Source organism: Brugia malayi (assembly GCF_000002995.4).
Source record: "Brugia malayi strain FR3 genome assembly, contig: Bm_v4_Chr4_scaffold_001, whole genome shotgun sequence".
Classification (NCBI taxonomy): Eukaryota; Metazoa; Nematoda; class Chromadorea; order Rhabditida; family Onchocercidae; genus Brugia; species Brugia malayi.
In genome coordinates this window covers 12,054,337-12,073,863 of record NW_025062478.1, presented here as the reverse complement: position 1 = coordinate 12,073,863, position 19,527 = coordinate 12,054,337, and the positions used below count along the sequence as shown (strand labels likewise).

At 21.9% G+C, this 19,527-nt stretch overlaps 1 protein-coding gene across 2 annotated transcripts in view; it reads right to left on the bottom strand.

Annotated features, from left to right (window-relative positions):
• Positions 1-19,527, bottom strand: part of Bma-nrx-1 (Thrombospondin N-terminal -like domain containing protein) — a gene marked incomplete at both ends in the record, with an annotated part of 42,753 nt that overhangs the window by 5,604 nt on the left and 17,622 nt on the right. For both annotated transcript variants that reach the window (XM_043082511.1, XM_043082512.1), the window contains 2 exons: positions 6,448-6,544; positions 11,583-11,710. In XM_043082511.1, coding sequence (XP_042938445.1) covers positions 6,448-6,544; positions 11,583-11,710 — 225 coding nt within the window. The remainder of the gene's footprint in view (positions 1-6,447; positions 6,545-11,582; positions 11,711-19,527) is intronic.

The window sequence follows — 19,527 nt, the reverse complement described above, 5'->3', positions numbered from 1 at the left end:
ATAGAAGTGGACAATTGGTGACATTTGTGACACTTCAAAATGATTATTGTTGACAAGTCTATAGCATTGATGATTTTATTAATTTTCTTATGATTCATTAATACAAATAGTTAGTTACTTTAAAAGGTTACTAAGAAAGTAATTCATCACGCGACAAAAAAAAAAAAAAAAAAAAAGGAACAAATTTCTCGATGATTTCCTAATTATAATGTCTTCGAGAATATACAAAATTGATATTTACATTAGACAAAAGGAACAAAAAGGATAAAAGTTACATATAATTTTGTTATCTGTTAGCTAATTTAGCTAAATTAGCTTTTTCGTTCTTCTAAAAATATTTCTAAAACTTTTAAATTTTTTTTAAAAAAAAAAATTGCTAAAAATTAAACATTTTAGAATTTTATATGTTAAATAAAAATTTGTAATCTTTTTTTTTTTTTTTTTTTTTTGAGAAAAAAATTTTTTTTATACTAAAAATATAAGAAATTTTTATTTAATGAAAAGTAGCTTTGCGATAAATGCTTTCACTCATTGTTTTCATTTAATTAACCTTTTCTTCTTTCTTTCTTTCTTTCTTTCTTTCCCTCTCTCTCTCTCTCTCTCTCTCTCTCTCTTTGCATTTTATTCGTTCAAATCTCTCAGATAAATAATTGTTTATGCAATAATCACAGCAAATTATTTAGCTCTTTCTATTATTATCTCTTATATTTTTTCAAATACTACGGGTATAATTTATTAATAGAAGACAAATTTAATTAGAATAATTATCACAACATTTTAAATGATAAAATTTATTGATTAAAATACTGTGATAACACTGATTAAGTTATCAGATTGACATGATTATAAACTTTAAATAATCTTATCAACAAAATATATTACAAAAATTGATTTTAGATAAGATTAGAGTAAAACTTTAAAAAATGAAAAATAAATTCAAAAGCTGTTTAAAAGAATGAAATGCGATATTATGTGTAGAAATAATTTCAGGTTGATTAGTAATGAAAAGAGAAATATCTGAATATGAGGAGAAGTGCAAAAAAAAAAAAAAAAAAAAAAAAAGAGACAAGTCAAGTAATTGTCCCCAAGGCTCATTAAAATTATTGAAAGAGGATTAGGAAGATAACTCATCTCGAACAGATATTTGTTGCAATTAGCCTACATTTCTTCTCAGTTTAATCGATCTAATTTAACAGTTTATTGATTAAAGCGCTAATTACTTCAAATTTTAGGGAGAATATAATTAATTTGAAATTGTGATTTTCATATTTTTTATTTTTTAGTAATAAAATTTCATTTTAAAAAACACATAATAAAATATTTTGGAATTTTTGAAATTTTTTTTTTTCTTTTTTTGCAATATTATTTTCATGCTTTTTCTGTGATTGAAAGTTTATTTTTCTTTTTTTTTTAAAAAATGGATTTTTTATTTTTCGAAATATTCAGAATTTCAAGTAACAACAAAATAACGCATCGATTTTGAGGTAAATTTTGAGGTTAAACTTTGATTTAAGTTTAAGTAATAATTTAATTCAAGTAATTTAATTTAAAATGATACCTTGCTAAAAGTATAAACACATAACTCTGTTAAAATTGTATACTTCAATTTTTTTTTTTTTTTTCCGAGTTGAATTCATCATTTTGTGACATCAAAAATGACATAATTTAATATACACTCATTCTTAATACAATGTATGTTAATTAATATTATTAATAGATTATACTTCATTGATGAAAATAATTTTAAATTATCTAAAATAATCATTAAATTAATATCTTTAATTCCTAATACTAAATTCAATTATAGCATTAGCAATTCAATTATTAAATATTTAAATGCTCGTTGTTTGTTATTAAATTCAACCAAAAATTTTTCCCTTAAAACTATCTAACTTTTTTATAAAAGTTTCATTTTTATTTTAATTACCTAATTATCTAATATTTAATTGTTTATAAACAAATTTTCATTTATATATTTCATCTTTTTTAAAAAAAAAAAAACAAAGAAAATCGATAATCAAAATTTATTTTGCATAATTTTTTCCTTTCTTTCTTTGTTGTTCTTTTTTTTTTTTTTTTTTTTTTGCAAACAAATCGCTTTTTACGATCAATGTTCGATAATATCTAAAAATATAAGAAAAAAAATATATATATTTTAATGAGGCGGAGACTGGTACGACACTGAAGCGCATTTAGCACTTAAAAGAAGAGCGCACTTGTCATTGACTGCTTTTTTTTTTTTTTTAAAAAAATATTTTATCTGTCTAACACGTCATTTCTATATGTTTTATTTCAACAATTGATGATCGATTGACATTTCTTTTCTTTTTTTTTTTCATATATCATTGAAATATTTAAAATTTTAGATGAAATTAACATTTTAAAAATATAACCAAAACCAATTGGGAATTTAGGCCATTTCTTACTTTTACTTTCTTTTTAACATAAAATGCAATCGTTGTTTTTTTTTTTTTTTATAACTAAAAGAAATGATAATATAATGCGTTTTAAGCATTTTCCATATATTTTTATATTAGCAAATATTTAGCTTAAATGAAGGCAAAAATATTAATTATTGTAAAAATGGTCTTTTTTAAAATTTTTTTTTATTTTTTTTTTTAATTCATTGAATAACTTTTTATGGTTTTTTAATTTCATTTTCTTCAAAAGAATTTTGTTTTTCAAAAAATGTTTGAAATTTTCTGAAAAAGAAAAAAAAAAGAGCAAAAAATATTGAATGTTAGCGAAAAATATAAGAAAGAATTAATTAAATCAAAAAAAAAAAAAAAAAAAAAAATTAAGTTTTGTGAGAATTAATTAATTAAAATAAGAATTTTTACAAATGTTAAATTGAATTTTAAATATTTTTGTTTTGTTGAAGTCAAAAAATTTTGTAATTTTATAATGAATGGAAAAAAGATTTGATGCTAACAGGAAAATAATAATTATTTCATTTGTATAAAATGTCTATAATTTATTTTTTTTATATTTTGAAATGATAAGTACATAGATTATAAGAAGTAAGCATATATGGACTAGAAGAAATTAGACAAGTATATTGGCCTAGGAACAAAAACCAGCCAAGTATATGGACTAGACAAGTATGAAAAAAAAAAAGAATAAAAAGTATAAGAAAATTTCTTATCGATCATTAATTATATAAAGAAGTGAAAGAAAAAAAAAAAAGGAAAATAATCTTAGCTATAATTAGCAGAAAATAAATTCGATGACAGTATTTTGTCATCGAATATTTCTAACCAAATTTATTCAATTATTAATGAATTTCAAAAAAATTAAAAAAAAAAAAATTAAAATCAAAAAAAAAAAAAGAGTAAAGTTACAACAATAAAATTAATTTTACATATATTTATGAAAAAAAAAGGATTAACCTTGAACTAATTTTGATATATTTCAAAAGTTATAGCATTTCAAAGAAGAAATCAATTAATATGTAATTAATAATTTTAAATTTTAAACATTACTAATGTTGAATGAAAGAAAAATTTTTTGTTAAATTTCAACTAATTGCTTTTGCATTTTAATAAAAGAACCAATAACAATTTTAAAAATTTAATAACACTCTTAAATAATACTATTTTATGTTGTTGAATTATAATTGAGAAAATTTTAAATTACTTTTGTTAAACATAAAATTTCAAAATATGCACTCATTAAAATGATTTATAATGATCGTAAAAGTTTTATAATTGAAAAAAAAAAAAAACAACTTATTTTCCCTTTCAATTAGCAAAAATCCCATTCATAAAACTTAATTCATGTGATAAAACGTTATATCAGTGATTAGTCTATTATCATTTATCATTTATCACATTATCATTTAATGATTAAGTTAGATTCCAAAGTAGCGATATACAATAGTTGTTGTTTATTAATTAAAAATACATAATCATCTACAGAATCAATTATTTCCATTTAAAAGCTTAAGTATTATTAAAATTATCAATATTATCACTTATCAATGTTACTTTCAATCAGTGTAAAATATGAATAAATTAATAATACATTGTTAATACAACAATTAATTAAACATTTTAACAAAAAAAAATTCATTAAATGTTAAGTTTGATCAAAAATTTTGCCATGAAATTCATTTATAAGTAAAAGAAAAAAAAAATAAACAATAATAAATTAAAATTACAGAATGAAGAAAAGAAAAAAGAAATAAACTCAAAAGAAATAAATAATTTTAGTGAATGAAAGAAAAGATAAAATATGAAAGTTAAAAAGTACGAAGTAAAAGTTAATAAGTAAAAGTTAATAAGGATGGAAGAAGAAATTCAAAAAAAAGGAAATAGAAGAATTCACAGAAAGAAAAAAAAAAAAAAACAAATTTTTTTTTTTGATTTGAATCAACATCAATTTTCTGTTTACTTCTTCTATTGCTTTCTTGCAAAAAAAAAAAAAAACTTTTTTTTCTTTTTGTTATAAAATTCCCACGGGAAAAAGGGAAACAAATATTTGGTAGGGAGAGAGAGAGGGAGGGACAGAGAGGGAGAGAGAGAGAGGGAGAATGATGTGAAAAGCCAAAGGGTTTTTAAAAAAGAGTAATAAGATAGCTTACTTACTTATCAATATTTCAAAAATGCTTCTAAATTAAGAAATAAAGATGAAAAAAAAAAAAAAAAAAAAATGAAATGAAATATAGGAAATGGTTATTAAGTTAAAAAAAACTTTGTTATTGAAATGATTGATATTCTAATCCATCGATGATAAAATCATAATTTTATCATCGATGATAAAAGGAATCTTATTGCCTCAACTGTATTTTAAAGTAATTTTAATAAAACTTAAAAAAAAAAAAAAAAAATTATCAGTATGATTAAAATTACTAATAATAGTAGAACTTATTTCATGCCTAATTAAGTATAATTAATTAAATGGTTAGTTTTATGTAATTTTATCATATATTTATTATTTGCTATTCTGTATTTACTATTTACAATTTACAAATTTCTATAAATTTGCTGCATTTATTGTTAACTTAGTAATTTACTTTAAGTATTACTACTTTACCTAATATATGCTAATATCGAAAGTACAAATCTCTGTCAAAAAAAAAAAAAAAAAAAAAAAAATTGAAGGCTAAAATTGAATTTTCCTAGTTTATATGAATTCATTCAAAAGATCATTCATTCATTCATTCATTTTTTTTTTTTTTCTCATCAACATTATGACTTATTTAACTTTCTCTCTAAACTTAGTTAACTTTTCATCTATATACTTAACTAACTTTCACTTCACACTTACTTAACTTTCTTCTCAAATTTAATTTTTCTCTTCTAGAGCATAATATATTGTTAGAAACTATTCAAAATGCAAAAAAATCGATTGCGCAATTATCAAAGTTAATCTGCGCAATTCATCTTCAAATTATCTCCAACAAAATTCCGCATAAATTATGTGAATAAGAATTGATGTTCATATATGCTTTTTTTTTTTTTTTTTTAAAATAGTCCCAATGGATTTTAGAGTCCCATAAGCTTATTTAAATGTTAGCATCCTGCAATTTACATGTAAATTTCGATTCGAAGTGTACATTTCTAATTAAAGAAAGAGAGAATGACAATAAAATCATTCGTCTTTGCATTCTATCATACTTCATTAAAATCTCAATAAACTTTAATCTTTTCTCGTAAATTATCTTTAGTTTTATTATATTTCAAAAAAATAACAAAACTTTTTTTTTTGTTAGTAAAATTTAAATTTTTGAAAAAAAAAAAGATTTTTTTTCTGAGTTACTCTTCTAATAAAGTAAAACAAATCAAACATGCATTTTAACATTTTCTTAAAGTATTATAAAAAAAAGAAAAGTTTTATAGAGTTAAAAAAAAATGCTTAATGAGGAAAATGAAATAGAAAATTTGTAGTTTGAATAATTATAATTACAACGATAATTAATTATTTTCAAACTAATAATTAATTAGTCTTATATTCAATGTTTGATATCATATATAAGCACATATGAATTCAGCAGACATATGCGCTGCATTTTGCGCATAAATAAATGTGTAGCGTAGAAATATATATATATTTTTTTTTAAATTTTTTTAAATTTTTAAATATTTTTTAAATATAAAATATATTTCATAAAGTATAATCTATTTATTTAATATAACACTGTGGCAAAAAGACACATATATATATAAAGAAATGTTAGTAGAATTTAAAAATATAATCTGAAATCATAAATATAAATGGACAACGTCCATTAAAGTGTTTAAAAAAATTTGAATTAAAACATTTACTATAAGCAAATAGATAATATTTAGTAAATTATTAGCAAAAATTATTGTTAAAATGCTTACCATTAATAAATAAACTAATATTCAATGATTTGTTAGAAAATGAATTAAAAAAATTTGCCATAAATAAAATGGACAATGTCCAGTAAATTGCTAGAAAAAAATTAGTAAATGAAATATTTACCGGTATGATCGAGATCAGTAATTTGACATTTTTCTTGCTCTTCAAATTCCACACAACCAGAACCTTCTGCTTCAATAAAACCTTCTTTAGAGGTTGCCTAAAGTAAACAAAATGAAAAATAAATAAATAAATAAATAATATCCAAAATTTCGAAAGAAAAAAAAAAAACTTTCCACTACAATAAGAAATATTATTGAATTAGTAAAAAAGAAGTGTTTAAAAGGATAGCAATGACATTAGCGATGTATAAATAATAAATGCATAAAATATAAATGAATTTCTGTCGGAGAATATTGATTTTTGGATGATAATAAAATGCATAGACTATAAAATTATAAAATTTTTTAGAGAAAAAGAAAACGAATTATTTATTAATGAGCAATTTATTAAGAAAAAAAAAATATAAAAATAAAATAAATAACTATAAGTAAAGCTATTATCATTTTTTTTTTTAAAATTTTCTTATGAAAAAAATGTCAATAATAATGCAACAAAGGTTACATTTCATTTTGTTGATTTTATTATATAAAATTTAGAAATATGTTAATTAGTAGAAATAAATTTTATTCGTATATTATAAACATGCTAAAAATAGCAGTTCTATTTCAATTTTAAATTTTTGCTATTTAAAAATTTTGTCAAATAGATTGCTTATAGAAAGTAATACTAAAGAAATAGAATTGTTAAGTTGCAGTATAAAGATAAAATTTTTTCCATAATTTTCTCATTTATAAACATTTCAAATAATAATTTTAAGCTATGATTATTAAAAATAATTATTAAATTATCACAATGGTCAAATTGAAATTATCAAAATAATCGCATTAAAAAAAAAAAAAAAATTCTGAAATGATAATAAATGTTTATCACAACGAAGTAAATATTTAGCATTTAAATTCAATAATATTTTCTCATCTATCATAATTAAAAATTTTCAGGTAAAACTAAAAAATACTAATATTATCATAAAATATTATAAATTATCTCCATGAAATGATCAGTTCAAGGATCAAAAAAAAAAAAAAGAAATTCTAATTAAGTAAATTTTTCTTGCTCAAATGAATTTAAAATTAACACATTGAAATTTTCACTATTCAATTAATTAAATTACTCTATGACATAACTTATAATAAGTAGATATGATGAAAATAATTTTTATAAACGTTTAAAAATTTCAAAAATTTTTAAGCAATAATAATTAGCAGAAGAAAAATTTTTCAAAATTGTATGCTTGCAATGATAAAACAGTATAAAATAAATTTATTATTTAAACACAATTTAATTTAAAGATATTTATAAGAGACAGAGAAAAGAATAAAAAGATTTTAAAATAGGAATAATTTTCAAATAGTCATAATACTAATGAAAAAAAAAAAAAAAAAAAAGAGGAAAAAAAGAGGAAAAAAGGTTTTTGGTTTATTGGAAAGCTTCTGGCAAATATACATTTTAGGAAAATTAGAAAAGTAATTTTGCTTTTCCTTAGTTGAAGAAAAGTATAACAAAAAATATACCTAAATGCTAAGCTTTTTCTTTTTTTTTTTTTTTTACTCTTTCAAATATTTTAAAAAGTATAATGCTTTTCTTTTCTAAGGCTTTTAGTTCTTTTTCTGATTAATGAAATTTTTCCCAAAAAAAAAAAAAAAAGAATTTTCCAAGCAGTTTTCGTTTGCTTTTCACTAAACATTTAAATTGTTTAACTATTGGTTTGATATTTGTTAAAAAGTTTTGCTTCACTCTTTTTTATTTTTCAATTTCAATTCAATTTCAATATCAAAATTGGATGAAAGAAAAGAAAAGAAAAGAAAAAAAAGAGTAAAATTGGTTTCAATCAAATTTTGAGACATTTTTCTCCAATACAAATAAAACTTTTGAAAGTATATTTTATGAAATTTAATCAATCATGTTGTTCTATTAAATAATGTAAACAAATTGAAAAGTAAATTTATTGTTGATAAGCATATATTAAAATTAGAAGAATCAAAATTATGCAAAGATTAAACAAATGAAACAAATTGAAATTATAAAAAATAATAAACTGGAAAGTAGGAAAAAATTTTTTAACAAATATTTTTTAACAAAAAAATTATTTTGCTAAAAAAAAAAAAAAAAATAAGATATTATTGAAGAAGAAATCAAATATTGAAAAAAAAATCTACCAAAGTATGAATATAATAAGAAAAGATAAAAAAAGAATAAAAGAGAGAGAGAGAGAGAGAGAGAGAGAAAAAGCTTAAGTTAATAATCCTAAAATTAATTCCAAGAAATTTTTTTTAAGCTTACTTATTTAATGATTAGTAAACGAGAAAAAGTTTAGCTTATTGGTTCAAAAGGAAAGGTGAAATTAAGCAAAGAGATGCACGCATCATGCATCATGCATCATGCAAATGCATGTAAATGCATGCAGCGAATGAGATTTATATTCTCAAATGAAATGATAAGCTTATTGAAGCGACTAAAATGATTGATCGATAAATGAATAAATGGTGATTTTTGCGCTTTATTGATAGAAAATTTATGGAAACAATTAGCGGAATATTTCTGAAAGCTTGTAAATATCAACTTTATAAAATAATGCAAATCAATATTAATTAATCATATTGACAAGACTTTTTTCCATTTTATTATTCAATTCTTCCAACAATATTTGAAAAAAGCTAAATTGAATAAATATAAATTCAAAATATTTTCTTCATTAATAAATCAAAAATAAAATTAAAATATTAGATAAAATTTTCTTAATAAATCAAAAATAAAATTAAAATATTAGATAAAATTAAGAATAGTTGGGGGGGAGGGGCGGGGGGGGGGCGCAAAATAATTGATCAATATTTAAATAAAAATGAAAATTTGCATAGATTTTTATGGCAGAATAAATTAAAAGAGCTAAATGTAGTCGTACTTTCTTAACTTATATATTTAGAATTAAGCAAAGTAAAGAGTATTAAAAGTAAAAGTAAAAAATAGCTAAGTTAAAATTTTACTAATAAACTAAGCATTTATAATTAATCGAAATGCTTGAAATAATAATAAACCAAAAAATTTCACACATAGCAGCAAACATTATAACAAATCAATTGAAAGTATTTTTTTTTTTTTAAAAAAAAAAAGAGCAAAAAATATGGAAGCATTTAGTTTCTCAAAAGCTTTAGCAATTTGCTTCTTAGCCAAATAACTTCAAATCATTTCTTTCGCAGACATCAAAACAAATCAAAAATTTCGAATTATTATTTTTTTTTTTCTTCTTTCACTAAAACTAGGATGAAATATGCTAAAAATTTTTACTAAAATTATTTTTTATCAATTTTTTTTTCTTGCCATTATTGCTTAGCTTTTCAAAGATTTCGACAAAATGTGTGAGTTATTTTGGAATGAATGAACACAAAATTTGTTAGTATTATTTGAAAAGGTTTCTTTTTTTTGATAACAGATATGATATGATATGATAAGTTTGAGTGATAGGAAGGAGCAATGAATTTAGCAAAAGAATGGGAATATATGAAAAGGAAAGAGATTTTTCTTCTCAATTTGGAAGCAATTTTTAAGACTATCATTGTCAATTTAGTTTGGAGAATGAAAAAAGCAAAGTGAAAAAAATATTTGAAATGTTTTATGTCAGGAATGAGTGATGTGCAGGAATTTCCTGATTGAGAGTGAGTGTTATGCGGAAATTTCCTGATTGAGAGTGAGTAATATGCGGGAATTTCTTGATTGAGAGTGAGAGATATGCGGGAATTTCCTGATTGAGAGTAAGAGATATGCGGGAATTTCCTAATTGAGAGTGATATGCGGGAGTTTCCTGATTGAAAGTAAGTAATATGCGGGCATTCTTTGTTGAGAAAAAAGTGAATTCTCTGTCCAAGGATAAGTAATATGGGGGAATTCTCTATTCAGGAATAAGTGATATGCAATAATTCTCTATTCAGGAATAAGTGATATGCAATAATTCTCTATTCAGGAATAAGTGATATGCAATAATTCTCTATTCAGGAATAAGTGATATGCAATAATTCTCTATTCAGGAATAAGTGATATGCGATAATTCTCTTTCAGGAATAAGTAATGTGCGGGAATTCTCTGAGCAATATATAACAGTGAATTAATTCTATGCTACAACTAACAAATTAGCTTATTGTTAGAATTTACGCTATCATAAGCAGTGCTATATTCATGATTTGAACCGGAAATGGAATGTAACACTCATTGAATGAATGTATTTGCATAGAAATGGAATATATAAAATAAACAAATTATAGTAAATTGATAGAAAGTGTAAATATATTCAATACAACCACTACTTATTCATCAAAATCAAATATTTTCGCTATTTTCTCGAATTCTCGATTCCAACTTTTAGATTAATTTCAAATTATATTATCTATGCATAAATAATTTCATAAATGTTGCTAATATATTATTTTAATTCAATTCTATCAATAAAAAAAAAAAAGAAAAAAAGAAGTGTAAGTTTGAAAATTATCAGAAAAAATATCCATTGCGCTTTTCTTAATTAATAAATTCATCTATTTAAGCTATAAATTTTTAAATTTTTTATAATCATAGAAAAGTCATAGAAACATTCATAAAAAATAAGAATTTTATTTCAAATAAAGGAAAAATTTTAGCAACAAATTATCGTTCTTAATGAGAAAATTATGCTTAGTAAAAAAAAAAAAAAAAAAATAAAATAAAATAATTGGTAAAATGTTAGGAAATTTTATTATTTGATTTATTAAGTTTATTTAATTATTTAATTTTAGGATAGAAGAAAAAGAATTTTAGAAAAAAAAAAATAATTTTAGAATATAAGAAGAAGAAAATAGCAGCTGTATCAGTTGAATTTTCAGCTTTAAGATTAATCTTTTCTTATTATATGCTATTGCTGAAAATTCGAAATTCTAATTTTAGTAAAAAAAAAAATTCTAGTTTTAGCGAAATTCTAATTTTTTTTTTTTTTATTTTAGGATGAAATTTTGTAAAAGCATATTTAATTAAATTTTTATATAAAATATTGCAAAGCATTTCTTTGATTGAAATGCCTGAATGCAGTACTAATTGCACATATAAATCAAAAGGAGCGAATTCATAATTTCTAAAATTAAATTAAAAAAAAAAAAAAAAAAAGATACAAAACAAACCATCCAGTCATTAACAGTATCCTTTGCCGGAGCATTATTCATAAATGAATTCTTTCTTCCGGTTGAACCTGAATATGATGACATATGAACAAGACGAGGTGAACCAATACGATATACGTGTTGTGATCCTGAAAATAATTCAATGGGAAATTAATTTGGAAATTTAAATTACTTACATCATTTTAAGCAACAATCAAATAAGCTGATAAATTTCACTAAAGATAAGAATTGAAAAGAAAAATAATTATAAAATCATTTAGTTAATTAAACATTTTATTTAAATAGAAAATTTGTTTAAATTGAAAAGATAAAAGATTAACAAATTAAAATATTACCTCTAAGTCTCATTTGCAAATAATATTAAAATAACGTCTAAACTTAAAATAAGATATAAATTGTGAAAATTTTTAATTACTCAAATAGATGAATGATGAGAAATGCAAAAAAAAAAAAAAAAAAATAAATTTCAAGAAAATAAATTTTCTTTTCCTTTTTTTTTTTTTTATTTACTCAATTAGCTAACATAATAATTCTAGAAATTGCGTGGACAAACATTGCTATTTCCTAAAGAAGATGATAGTATTTAATTAAATTTTTCTCTCATTTTCATACAAACTAATAATTTGATAACATTTTCTAAAATTTAATTAAAAATAAAGCAATCTATATTTGCTGAAACGCTTTCAAAATGATATAATTTTAATTTAAAACTTGTAAACTTAAAAAAGAAAAAAAAATTTATACACTTTTAAATAAATCTAAAAAAAAATTGATATTTGAATTGAAGAAGACAAAAGATTAGTGTACTTTTCTTTTCTTTTCTTTTTTTTTTCTTCGTTTCATAAAATATAACCAATTGTAAAATTTTAATATTACAAATAATTTTTTAAAATAAATTTTAATAATTGAAAAATTCAACGTTTCATTAAAACATAGAAATATAGCAAAAAAAAAAAAAAAATAATAATTTAAACTTATTTTGTTCAATTCAAATATCAATTTTATTTTAAAAAATTTATTGGGTAATTTATTCTATAAGGTAATTTAATTTTCAATTAGTTAACAAAATTTTTGTCGGAAAAGAAAAAAAAAAAAAAAAAAAAAAACGGAATTCTTCCATTGCAAAAACGAATTTACTTTTTTGCTTCTAATTTTATTTTTTTTTTTTTTTCATTCCTTTTAAAATAACATAAAGTAGTAAATATATGTTAGAATGATTTTGCACCTATATTTCATAGCAAATATTTGAGATTTCTTTTACATATTTTATATTTTTATGCAATTTTATTTTTAGATTTAATTTTTCTTTTTTTTTTTTTTTATTTTTAGATTTAATTTCATATCATTCAATTATAAAACGCAAAATATTTGCCATTCTTTAGAGTTTTATTGACAGATTAAATAGCAATATTTTAACTCAAAAAAAAAAGAGAGAATAAATAATAAAAAAACAAATGAATTCGTTCTTAAATTATTGTCTAATATTAAAATGAGCATTTATATTTTTGAATTTCTTTTACTTTTTGTTTAATTTTCAAATTATATTTGATTTGTAACAATGTTATCAGTTTAACAAAAAAAAAAAATATGAAATATATTTAAAATTTTATCAAATTTTTTTTCAACTTCAACAAATTTAGCCTTTTATTAACAAAATAATTTTTCAGTGTATGCAAAAAACTTTTATAAAAATATAAAAGTTTTAAAATTAAAAATTAACCAATATTTCATACCGTATGCTATTATTTCAAATAGAAAAAAACGAAAAAAAAATTAAATATGTAAAATATTATCAAATTTTCTAATTTTAACACTTTTTTTTTTCATTTCATTTTCTATAGATGTTAAAAGAAGAAATATTATCAAATTTTCTAACTTTTTCAATTTCTAAAATTTAAAAAAAAAAAAAAAAAAGAAAGAAAGAAAAGAAGAAAAAGAATAATTTGCTAACAATTAGAATATATTACAAATAAAAAAGTGAAATGATTAGGAGAGTGAATTTATCGGCTATTTCAGTAAATGAAATAAAAGCAAAATTTTCTATTAACATTTAAAAATCTTTTAAAATTACCAAGTTTTTTTTTTTTTTTTTTTTCATTAAGATTTATTTTAAATCGCTTTTTTAATTTTTCCTTTTCTTCTCTTTTTCTTTTCTCAAGAAATATTTAAAAAAATAAATGCTAATGAAATTGATTTGAGAAAGCTAAAATTTGTATTACTGTTATTATTCAGATTTGAAAGATTTAAATCTATCAAAATTAATTAATTTAAAAATTAATTAACTTTCATTCAATCATTTTATCATATTTAAATGAAAAATGCATTCAACAAATGCATTTTTTTTTTCTAATAATTCAAAAAAAAAAAAAATGATTATCAAATTTTAGGAAAAATTTCTTAGTTGTAAAATTATTTTTGTTAAATTTATTTAAAAAGTATGTGAAAAAAGAGAGAGAGAGAGAGGGGGAAAGAGAGAGAGAAAAATTAAAAAAAAGGGAAAATGGAATGGAATAAAACGGATATAAGTTGAGTTATTTCTTCTTTTTCTCCTTTAAAATGTCAATCATTTCATTCAAGAGTTTCAATAAGGACAACAAAAATGCAAATCATCAAGAAAAGTCTTTATTCAATCTCTCCTCTTTCCCTTTCTCTCTGTCCCTCTCCCTCTCTCTCTCTCTCTTTATGTCTTTTTGATGATTATAAAAAAGCAAAAGCCATAAAGAGAGAAAATACTTTCATAGTTTCTCTTCTTCTCCACTTTTTTTTTTTCCTTCATTTTATTCCAAAAAGTTTATTGACATAACTAAATTTTAACATTTAACTAAATTTAAGTTTCATTTCAAAAATGTATCAAATTTTTTTTTAAAAAAAAAAAAAGAAAAAAAAAAAAAAAAAAAAAAAAAAAAACTAAATGATTGAGTGAAAAAAAAGAGAAATTACTTTATTAAAAAAAAGAAAAAAAAAGAAAGAAAGAAACAATTTTTGATAATTATATTAGCAAAAGCAAAATTCTTTATGCAATTTTAACGTTTATCGTTCAAATAATTTCTTTTTTTCTAAATTTTTATATTTCTAATAATAGACAAATAAACAATAAAAATATTTGAATATTAAAAAAAAAAAAAAAAAATTGAAATTTTATATATTATCTAAATCATTCATCAAAAAAAAAAAAAAACTTATAATCTTTATAAATTTTTCTTTTCAAATAAAAGAATTTATATGTAGCAAAAAATTTAAATTCATTTTACAGATTATTTAAAAATTTCATTTCATTTAAAACGATTAAAATTGCTTCATTAATCTTTAGCTATCAGCAAAAAACAAAAACAAAAACAAAACTCAAATTCATATTGAAATTTATTCAGTATAAATTTTGTTAGTTATTAGCACAGCTATTTTTCTATCTATGATGCTTATATTTTTATTAATTCATAAATTTGAAATAATAATATTTAACATTTAGTAGAACATAATTTAAAAAAAAACAACGATTCCATTTCAGGTTTTATCCTATTGAAAACTTTGAAGTTACTTACAAATATTAAAATTAGTTTTGAAGTTCGGATAAGCTAGAGGATTTATAGTACTTCATAAAAGCAATTTAAGTAACATTTTGTTTTAGTAATTTTAAGCTTCATTTCTTCTTTCTAATGGTTTCATTTATTTTTGCCATCTTAAATTTTGAGTAATTTAAAAAAGTATTTTATATGAATAAATTGAAAAAGAGATCATCATTATCATCCTTTTTTTTTTTTTTTAAATAATCTTAAACTTGAAATCTTTAATTTCTTTTTTAGTAAATTTAGAATTTAAAATTTACACTTCAAGTTTTTCTTTTTTTTTTTGGCTGTTATATTAATTATGTAAAGTAAAAGTGAATTGATGAATGAAATATTATTTATTATTATGGAATGAAAAATAAAACAAAACTAAAAGATATTTTTATATTTGTTTTGAAAATGAATTAGCTAAAAAAAAAAAAAAAAATATTTGAATTAATTAGCAATTAAATATAGGATGAAGTAAATTTAATTTAATCAATTTCAATGTTTGTATGTATCTTTGCTATCGTATAAACAAATGTGATATATGTTTTTGATAGAAGTAAACACAAATAAGTATTAATTAGATTCAGTAAAATAAATTCAGCGTAAATATTTGAATGGAAGGAAATGAATATGAAATGAAGAAGAGAAGAAGGAGGAAAGGGAGGAGGAAAAGGAAGAGGAAAAGGAGGAGGAAGAGGAGAAGGAAAAGGGAGAGGAAAGGAGGAGGAAAAGGGAGAAGGAAAAGGGAGAGGAAAGGAGGAGGAAGAGGAGAAGGAAAAGGGAGAGGAAAGGAGGAGGAAAAGGGAGAAGGAAAAGGGAGAGGAAAGGAGGAGGAAGAGGAGAAGGAAAAGGGAGAGGAAAAGGAGGAGGAAAAGGGAGAGGAAAAGTAGAAGGAAGAGGAGAAGGAAAAGGGAGAGGAAAAGGGAAAGGAAAAGGAGGAGGAAGAGGAGAAGGAAAAGGGAGAGGAAAAGTAGAAGGAAGAGGAGAAGGAAAAGGGAGAGGAAAAGGGAAAGGAAAAGGAGGAGGAAGAGGAGAAGGAAAAGGGAGAGGAAAGGAGGAGGAAGAGGGAGAGGAAAAGGAGGAGGAAAAGGGAGAGGAAAGGAGGAGGAAAAGGGAGAGGAAAAGGAGAAGGAAGAGGAGAAGGAAAAGGGAGAGGAAAAGGGAAAGGAAAAGGAGGAGGAAGAGGAGAAGGAAAAGGGAGAGGAAAGGAGGAGGAAAAGGGAGAAGGAAAAGGGAGAGGAAAGGAGGAGGAAGAGGAGAAGGAAAAGGGAGAGGAAAGGAGGAGGAAAAGGGAGAAGGAAAAGGGAGAGGAAAGGAGGAGGAAGAGGAGAAGGAAAAGGGAGAGGAAAAGGAGGAGGAAAAGGAGGAGGAAAAGGAGGAGGAAAAGGAGAAGGAAAAGGAGGAGGAGAGAAGGAAAAGGAGAGGAAAAGGAAGGAAAGGAAAGAAAAGGAGAAGGAAAAAGGAAAAGGAGAGGAAAAGGAGAGGAAAAGGGAGAGGAAAAGGAGGAGGAAAAGGAGAGGAAAGGAGGAGGAAGAGGGAGAGGAAAAGGAGGAGGAAAAGGGAGAGGAAAGGAGGAGGAAAAGGGAGAGGAAAAGGAGGAGGAAAAGGGAGAGGAAAAGTAGAAGGAAAAAGGAGGAAGAAAAGGACAAAAATGTTAAAAATGTATAATTTGTACTTGGAAAATCAGATAAATGGAAGAAATGCATACAAATGGCTGTAATAAGATAAATTCAATTTTCAAATGATTTAAAAGAAATGAGAAAACTTTGAAATAGACGCATTGCTTTCCTTTCTTTTCTTTCTTTCTTTTCCTCTTTCTTTTCTTTTTTTTTTTTTTTTTTTTTTTTTTTCCTCACTAAATTAAACTTATATTTGGCTAAACTTAAATCTAACTGAAGTATACAAGTCTTTTGTTTTCTTGAATAGAGTAATCATTGAATAGCCTAAAAGCTTTTATAAACCTAACGCTTTCGCTTTAGGCTATTCCACTTTTTTTCCAAACCTTTTAAATATGAATAGAGAGAGAGAGAGAGAGGGAGAGAGAGGGAGAGAGAGAGAGAGTAGAAAAAGGAATATCAAAATAAGGAAAGTAAAGTGGAATAAAGATTGAAATGAAGGAGGACCATTTAACTATGTAATAAGGTAAAACCTATAAAGATGAATGCCTCAATTATCAGACTTATATTGACTATCATTTCATTTTAAAATGCATCATGGAATAAAGCAATTGAGAGTTGTTTAGTAATAAGATGCTTGAAAAATAAGCTCATCTTTAGAGATATGAAATTTTTATTTGAAATTATAAAAGTGATCCAATCACTTTTCACATTCTTAGACTATTCCAAAGCTTTAAAATAATAAAGCAAAAAGAAAAAAAAAAGAAAGAAATTGCTTTTTAGAATTTGAAAACTCAAAACAAAAAAAAAAAAAAAAAAATTTAAAATAAAGAGCATCAAAAACAGTAATAAAGAGAGGAATTTAGAAAGTAAAATTAGAAAGTCATTTGTAGATGTTAAATTATCAAAGGAATGATCATAATCACTTAGTCATAATACATTTCTGTAACTGATAACATTATCACTCATCATATGCTTATCAAAAAATCTCCAATGATTTTTTTTTATTGTTATAATTTGTTCATAACTTGTCAGTGATATAGATATATATCGCATGATATTTTACAATTGTTAATTTAATTTATGATAAAATAATTATGCAAATATTTGGTCATATTTTACTAAAAATTTGAATATTTCAAAAATTCAAAATTAAAAAGAAAACTATGTGAAAAAGAGTTTTTAATATTTATATATTTACTTCAATTATTAAACAACAAAAATAAGTAACATATAAAAAAAAACAGAAAAATGAATAAAATATAATTTGCAAAAGAATTTTTGGGAAAATAATAAAGTAAATTTGTAAGAGAAAGTATTAGTTTATTGATATGAGAGATTCTCGAATAACATTGTTGATTTTTCATTAGGCTTTTTTAGTATTACTTCACAATTTCAATTATTAAAAATCATAAATACTTGTTTAATTATGTTTAAATTTTGATTTGTAATGAAAAATAAAAAAGAAAAATTTCGTTCCTATTTTTCTTTTTCATTTTCATCAATTTTTTTTTTGTCTAATTCTTATCTAAAACAGTAATAAATGAAAAATTATATACTTGAAAAGAGGAAAAAAGCGCAATTCTAATTTTAATAACTATTTCATTTGTCACAAAAAGTTGCAAAAACTATTATTTAATTCAAATTTTTCTCTAATTTTTCACTTTATTTTTCCTTTATTTCCCTCTCTCCCTCTCTCTCTCTCTCCCTTATTCTCCCTTTTAATCCAATATGCTTCTTTTTTTTTGCATAATTAAATGAACAATTTCAATATTAATTAATCATTAATTAATTAATTAATTAATTCATCACAAATAGAAATTATTTTCATTGATAGTATCTGTGCTATATTTGATGATATTATTTACATATTAAAAAAAGAAACAAATAGAAAATAAATAATTTTAGGCAAAAAAAAAAAAAAAAAAAATTAGAAAAATTTAATGGAAAAGAAGAAAATCATTTTTTTTTTCCTTCTTTAATTTCAATTATAGATGAAAGATTTATATACAGTGAAAAAGTAAGTAAATATAAAGTAAGTAAGTAAATATGAAGTAAGTAAGTAAATATGAAGTAAGTAACAATTAGAGTTTTAGATTTAGTAAATAAGTTTATTAATAATGTAATGAATCATATTATACGCATCATTTAGGCTATTCAATTTTCGGTCTAATGAAGATTACTTTTATCGCTATCTTTTCTTACTTAAATATCTTCTAATCTTTTCACTCATTCATATACATAAGGAGTAAGTAAGTAAGTAAGTAAGTGAGTAAGTAAGTAAGTAAGTAAAAGTTAATGCTTAAGCTTAACTGATCACATTATTATGCATTTCATTTTCCATCTCTCCTTCCAACGAGTACTGAAAGTTATTTAAGGTGTCAATTACCTTAATTAATTATAAATGAAAAAGAAAAAATTATTTTTTAGGCGCTAAAAAAAATTAAATTTCGATAGTTCAACAAACATTCTAAACTTTGAATGATTCATACTAAACTATTGACTGAATAATTATGAAAAATTTGTTGTAAATACATTTTAGATAAATTAAATTTGTGAATACAAAAAATTATATAATTATAAAATTTCTCACAAATGCAAACAATAATACAATACCATTGCAAATTAAACAAATTAAGCATTGAAATAATTGTAATTATAAAGTAGAAAATAGTAAACAAAATTAATTTTATTTTTTTAAAGTAATTTTGTCATATAATAAAAATTGAAATGAATTACATCAATAATAATAAATGTAATTTATTTTTAAAACTTATT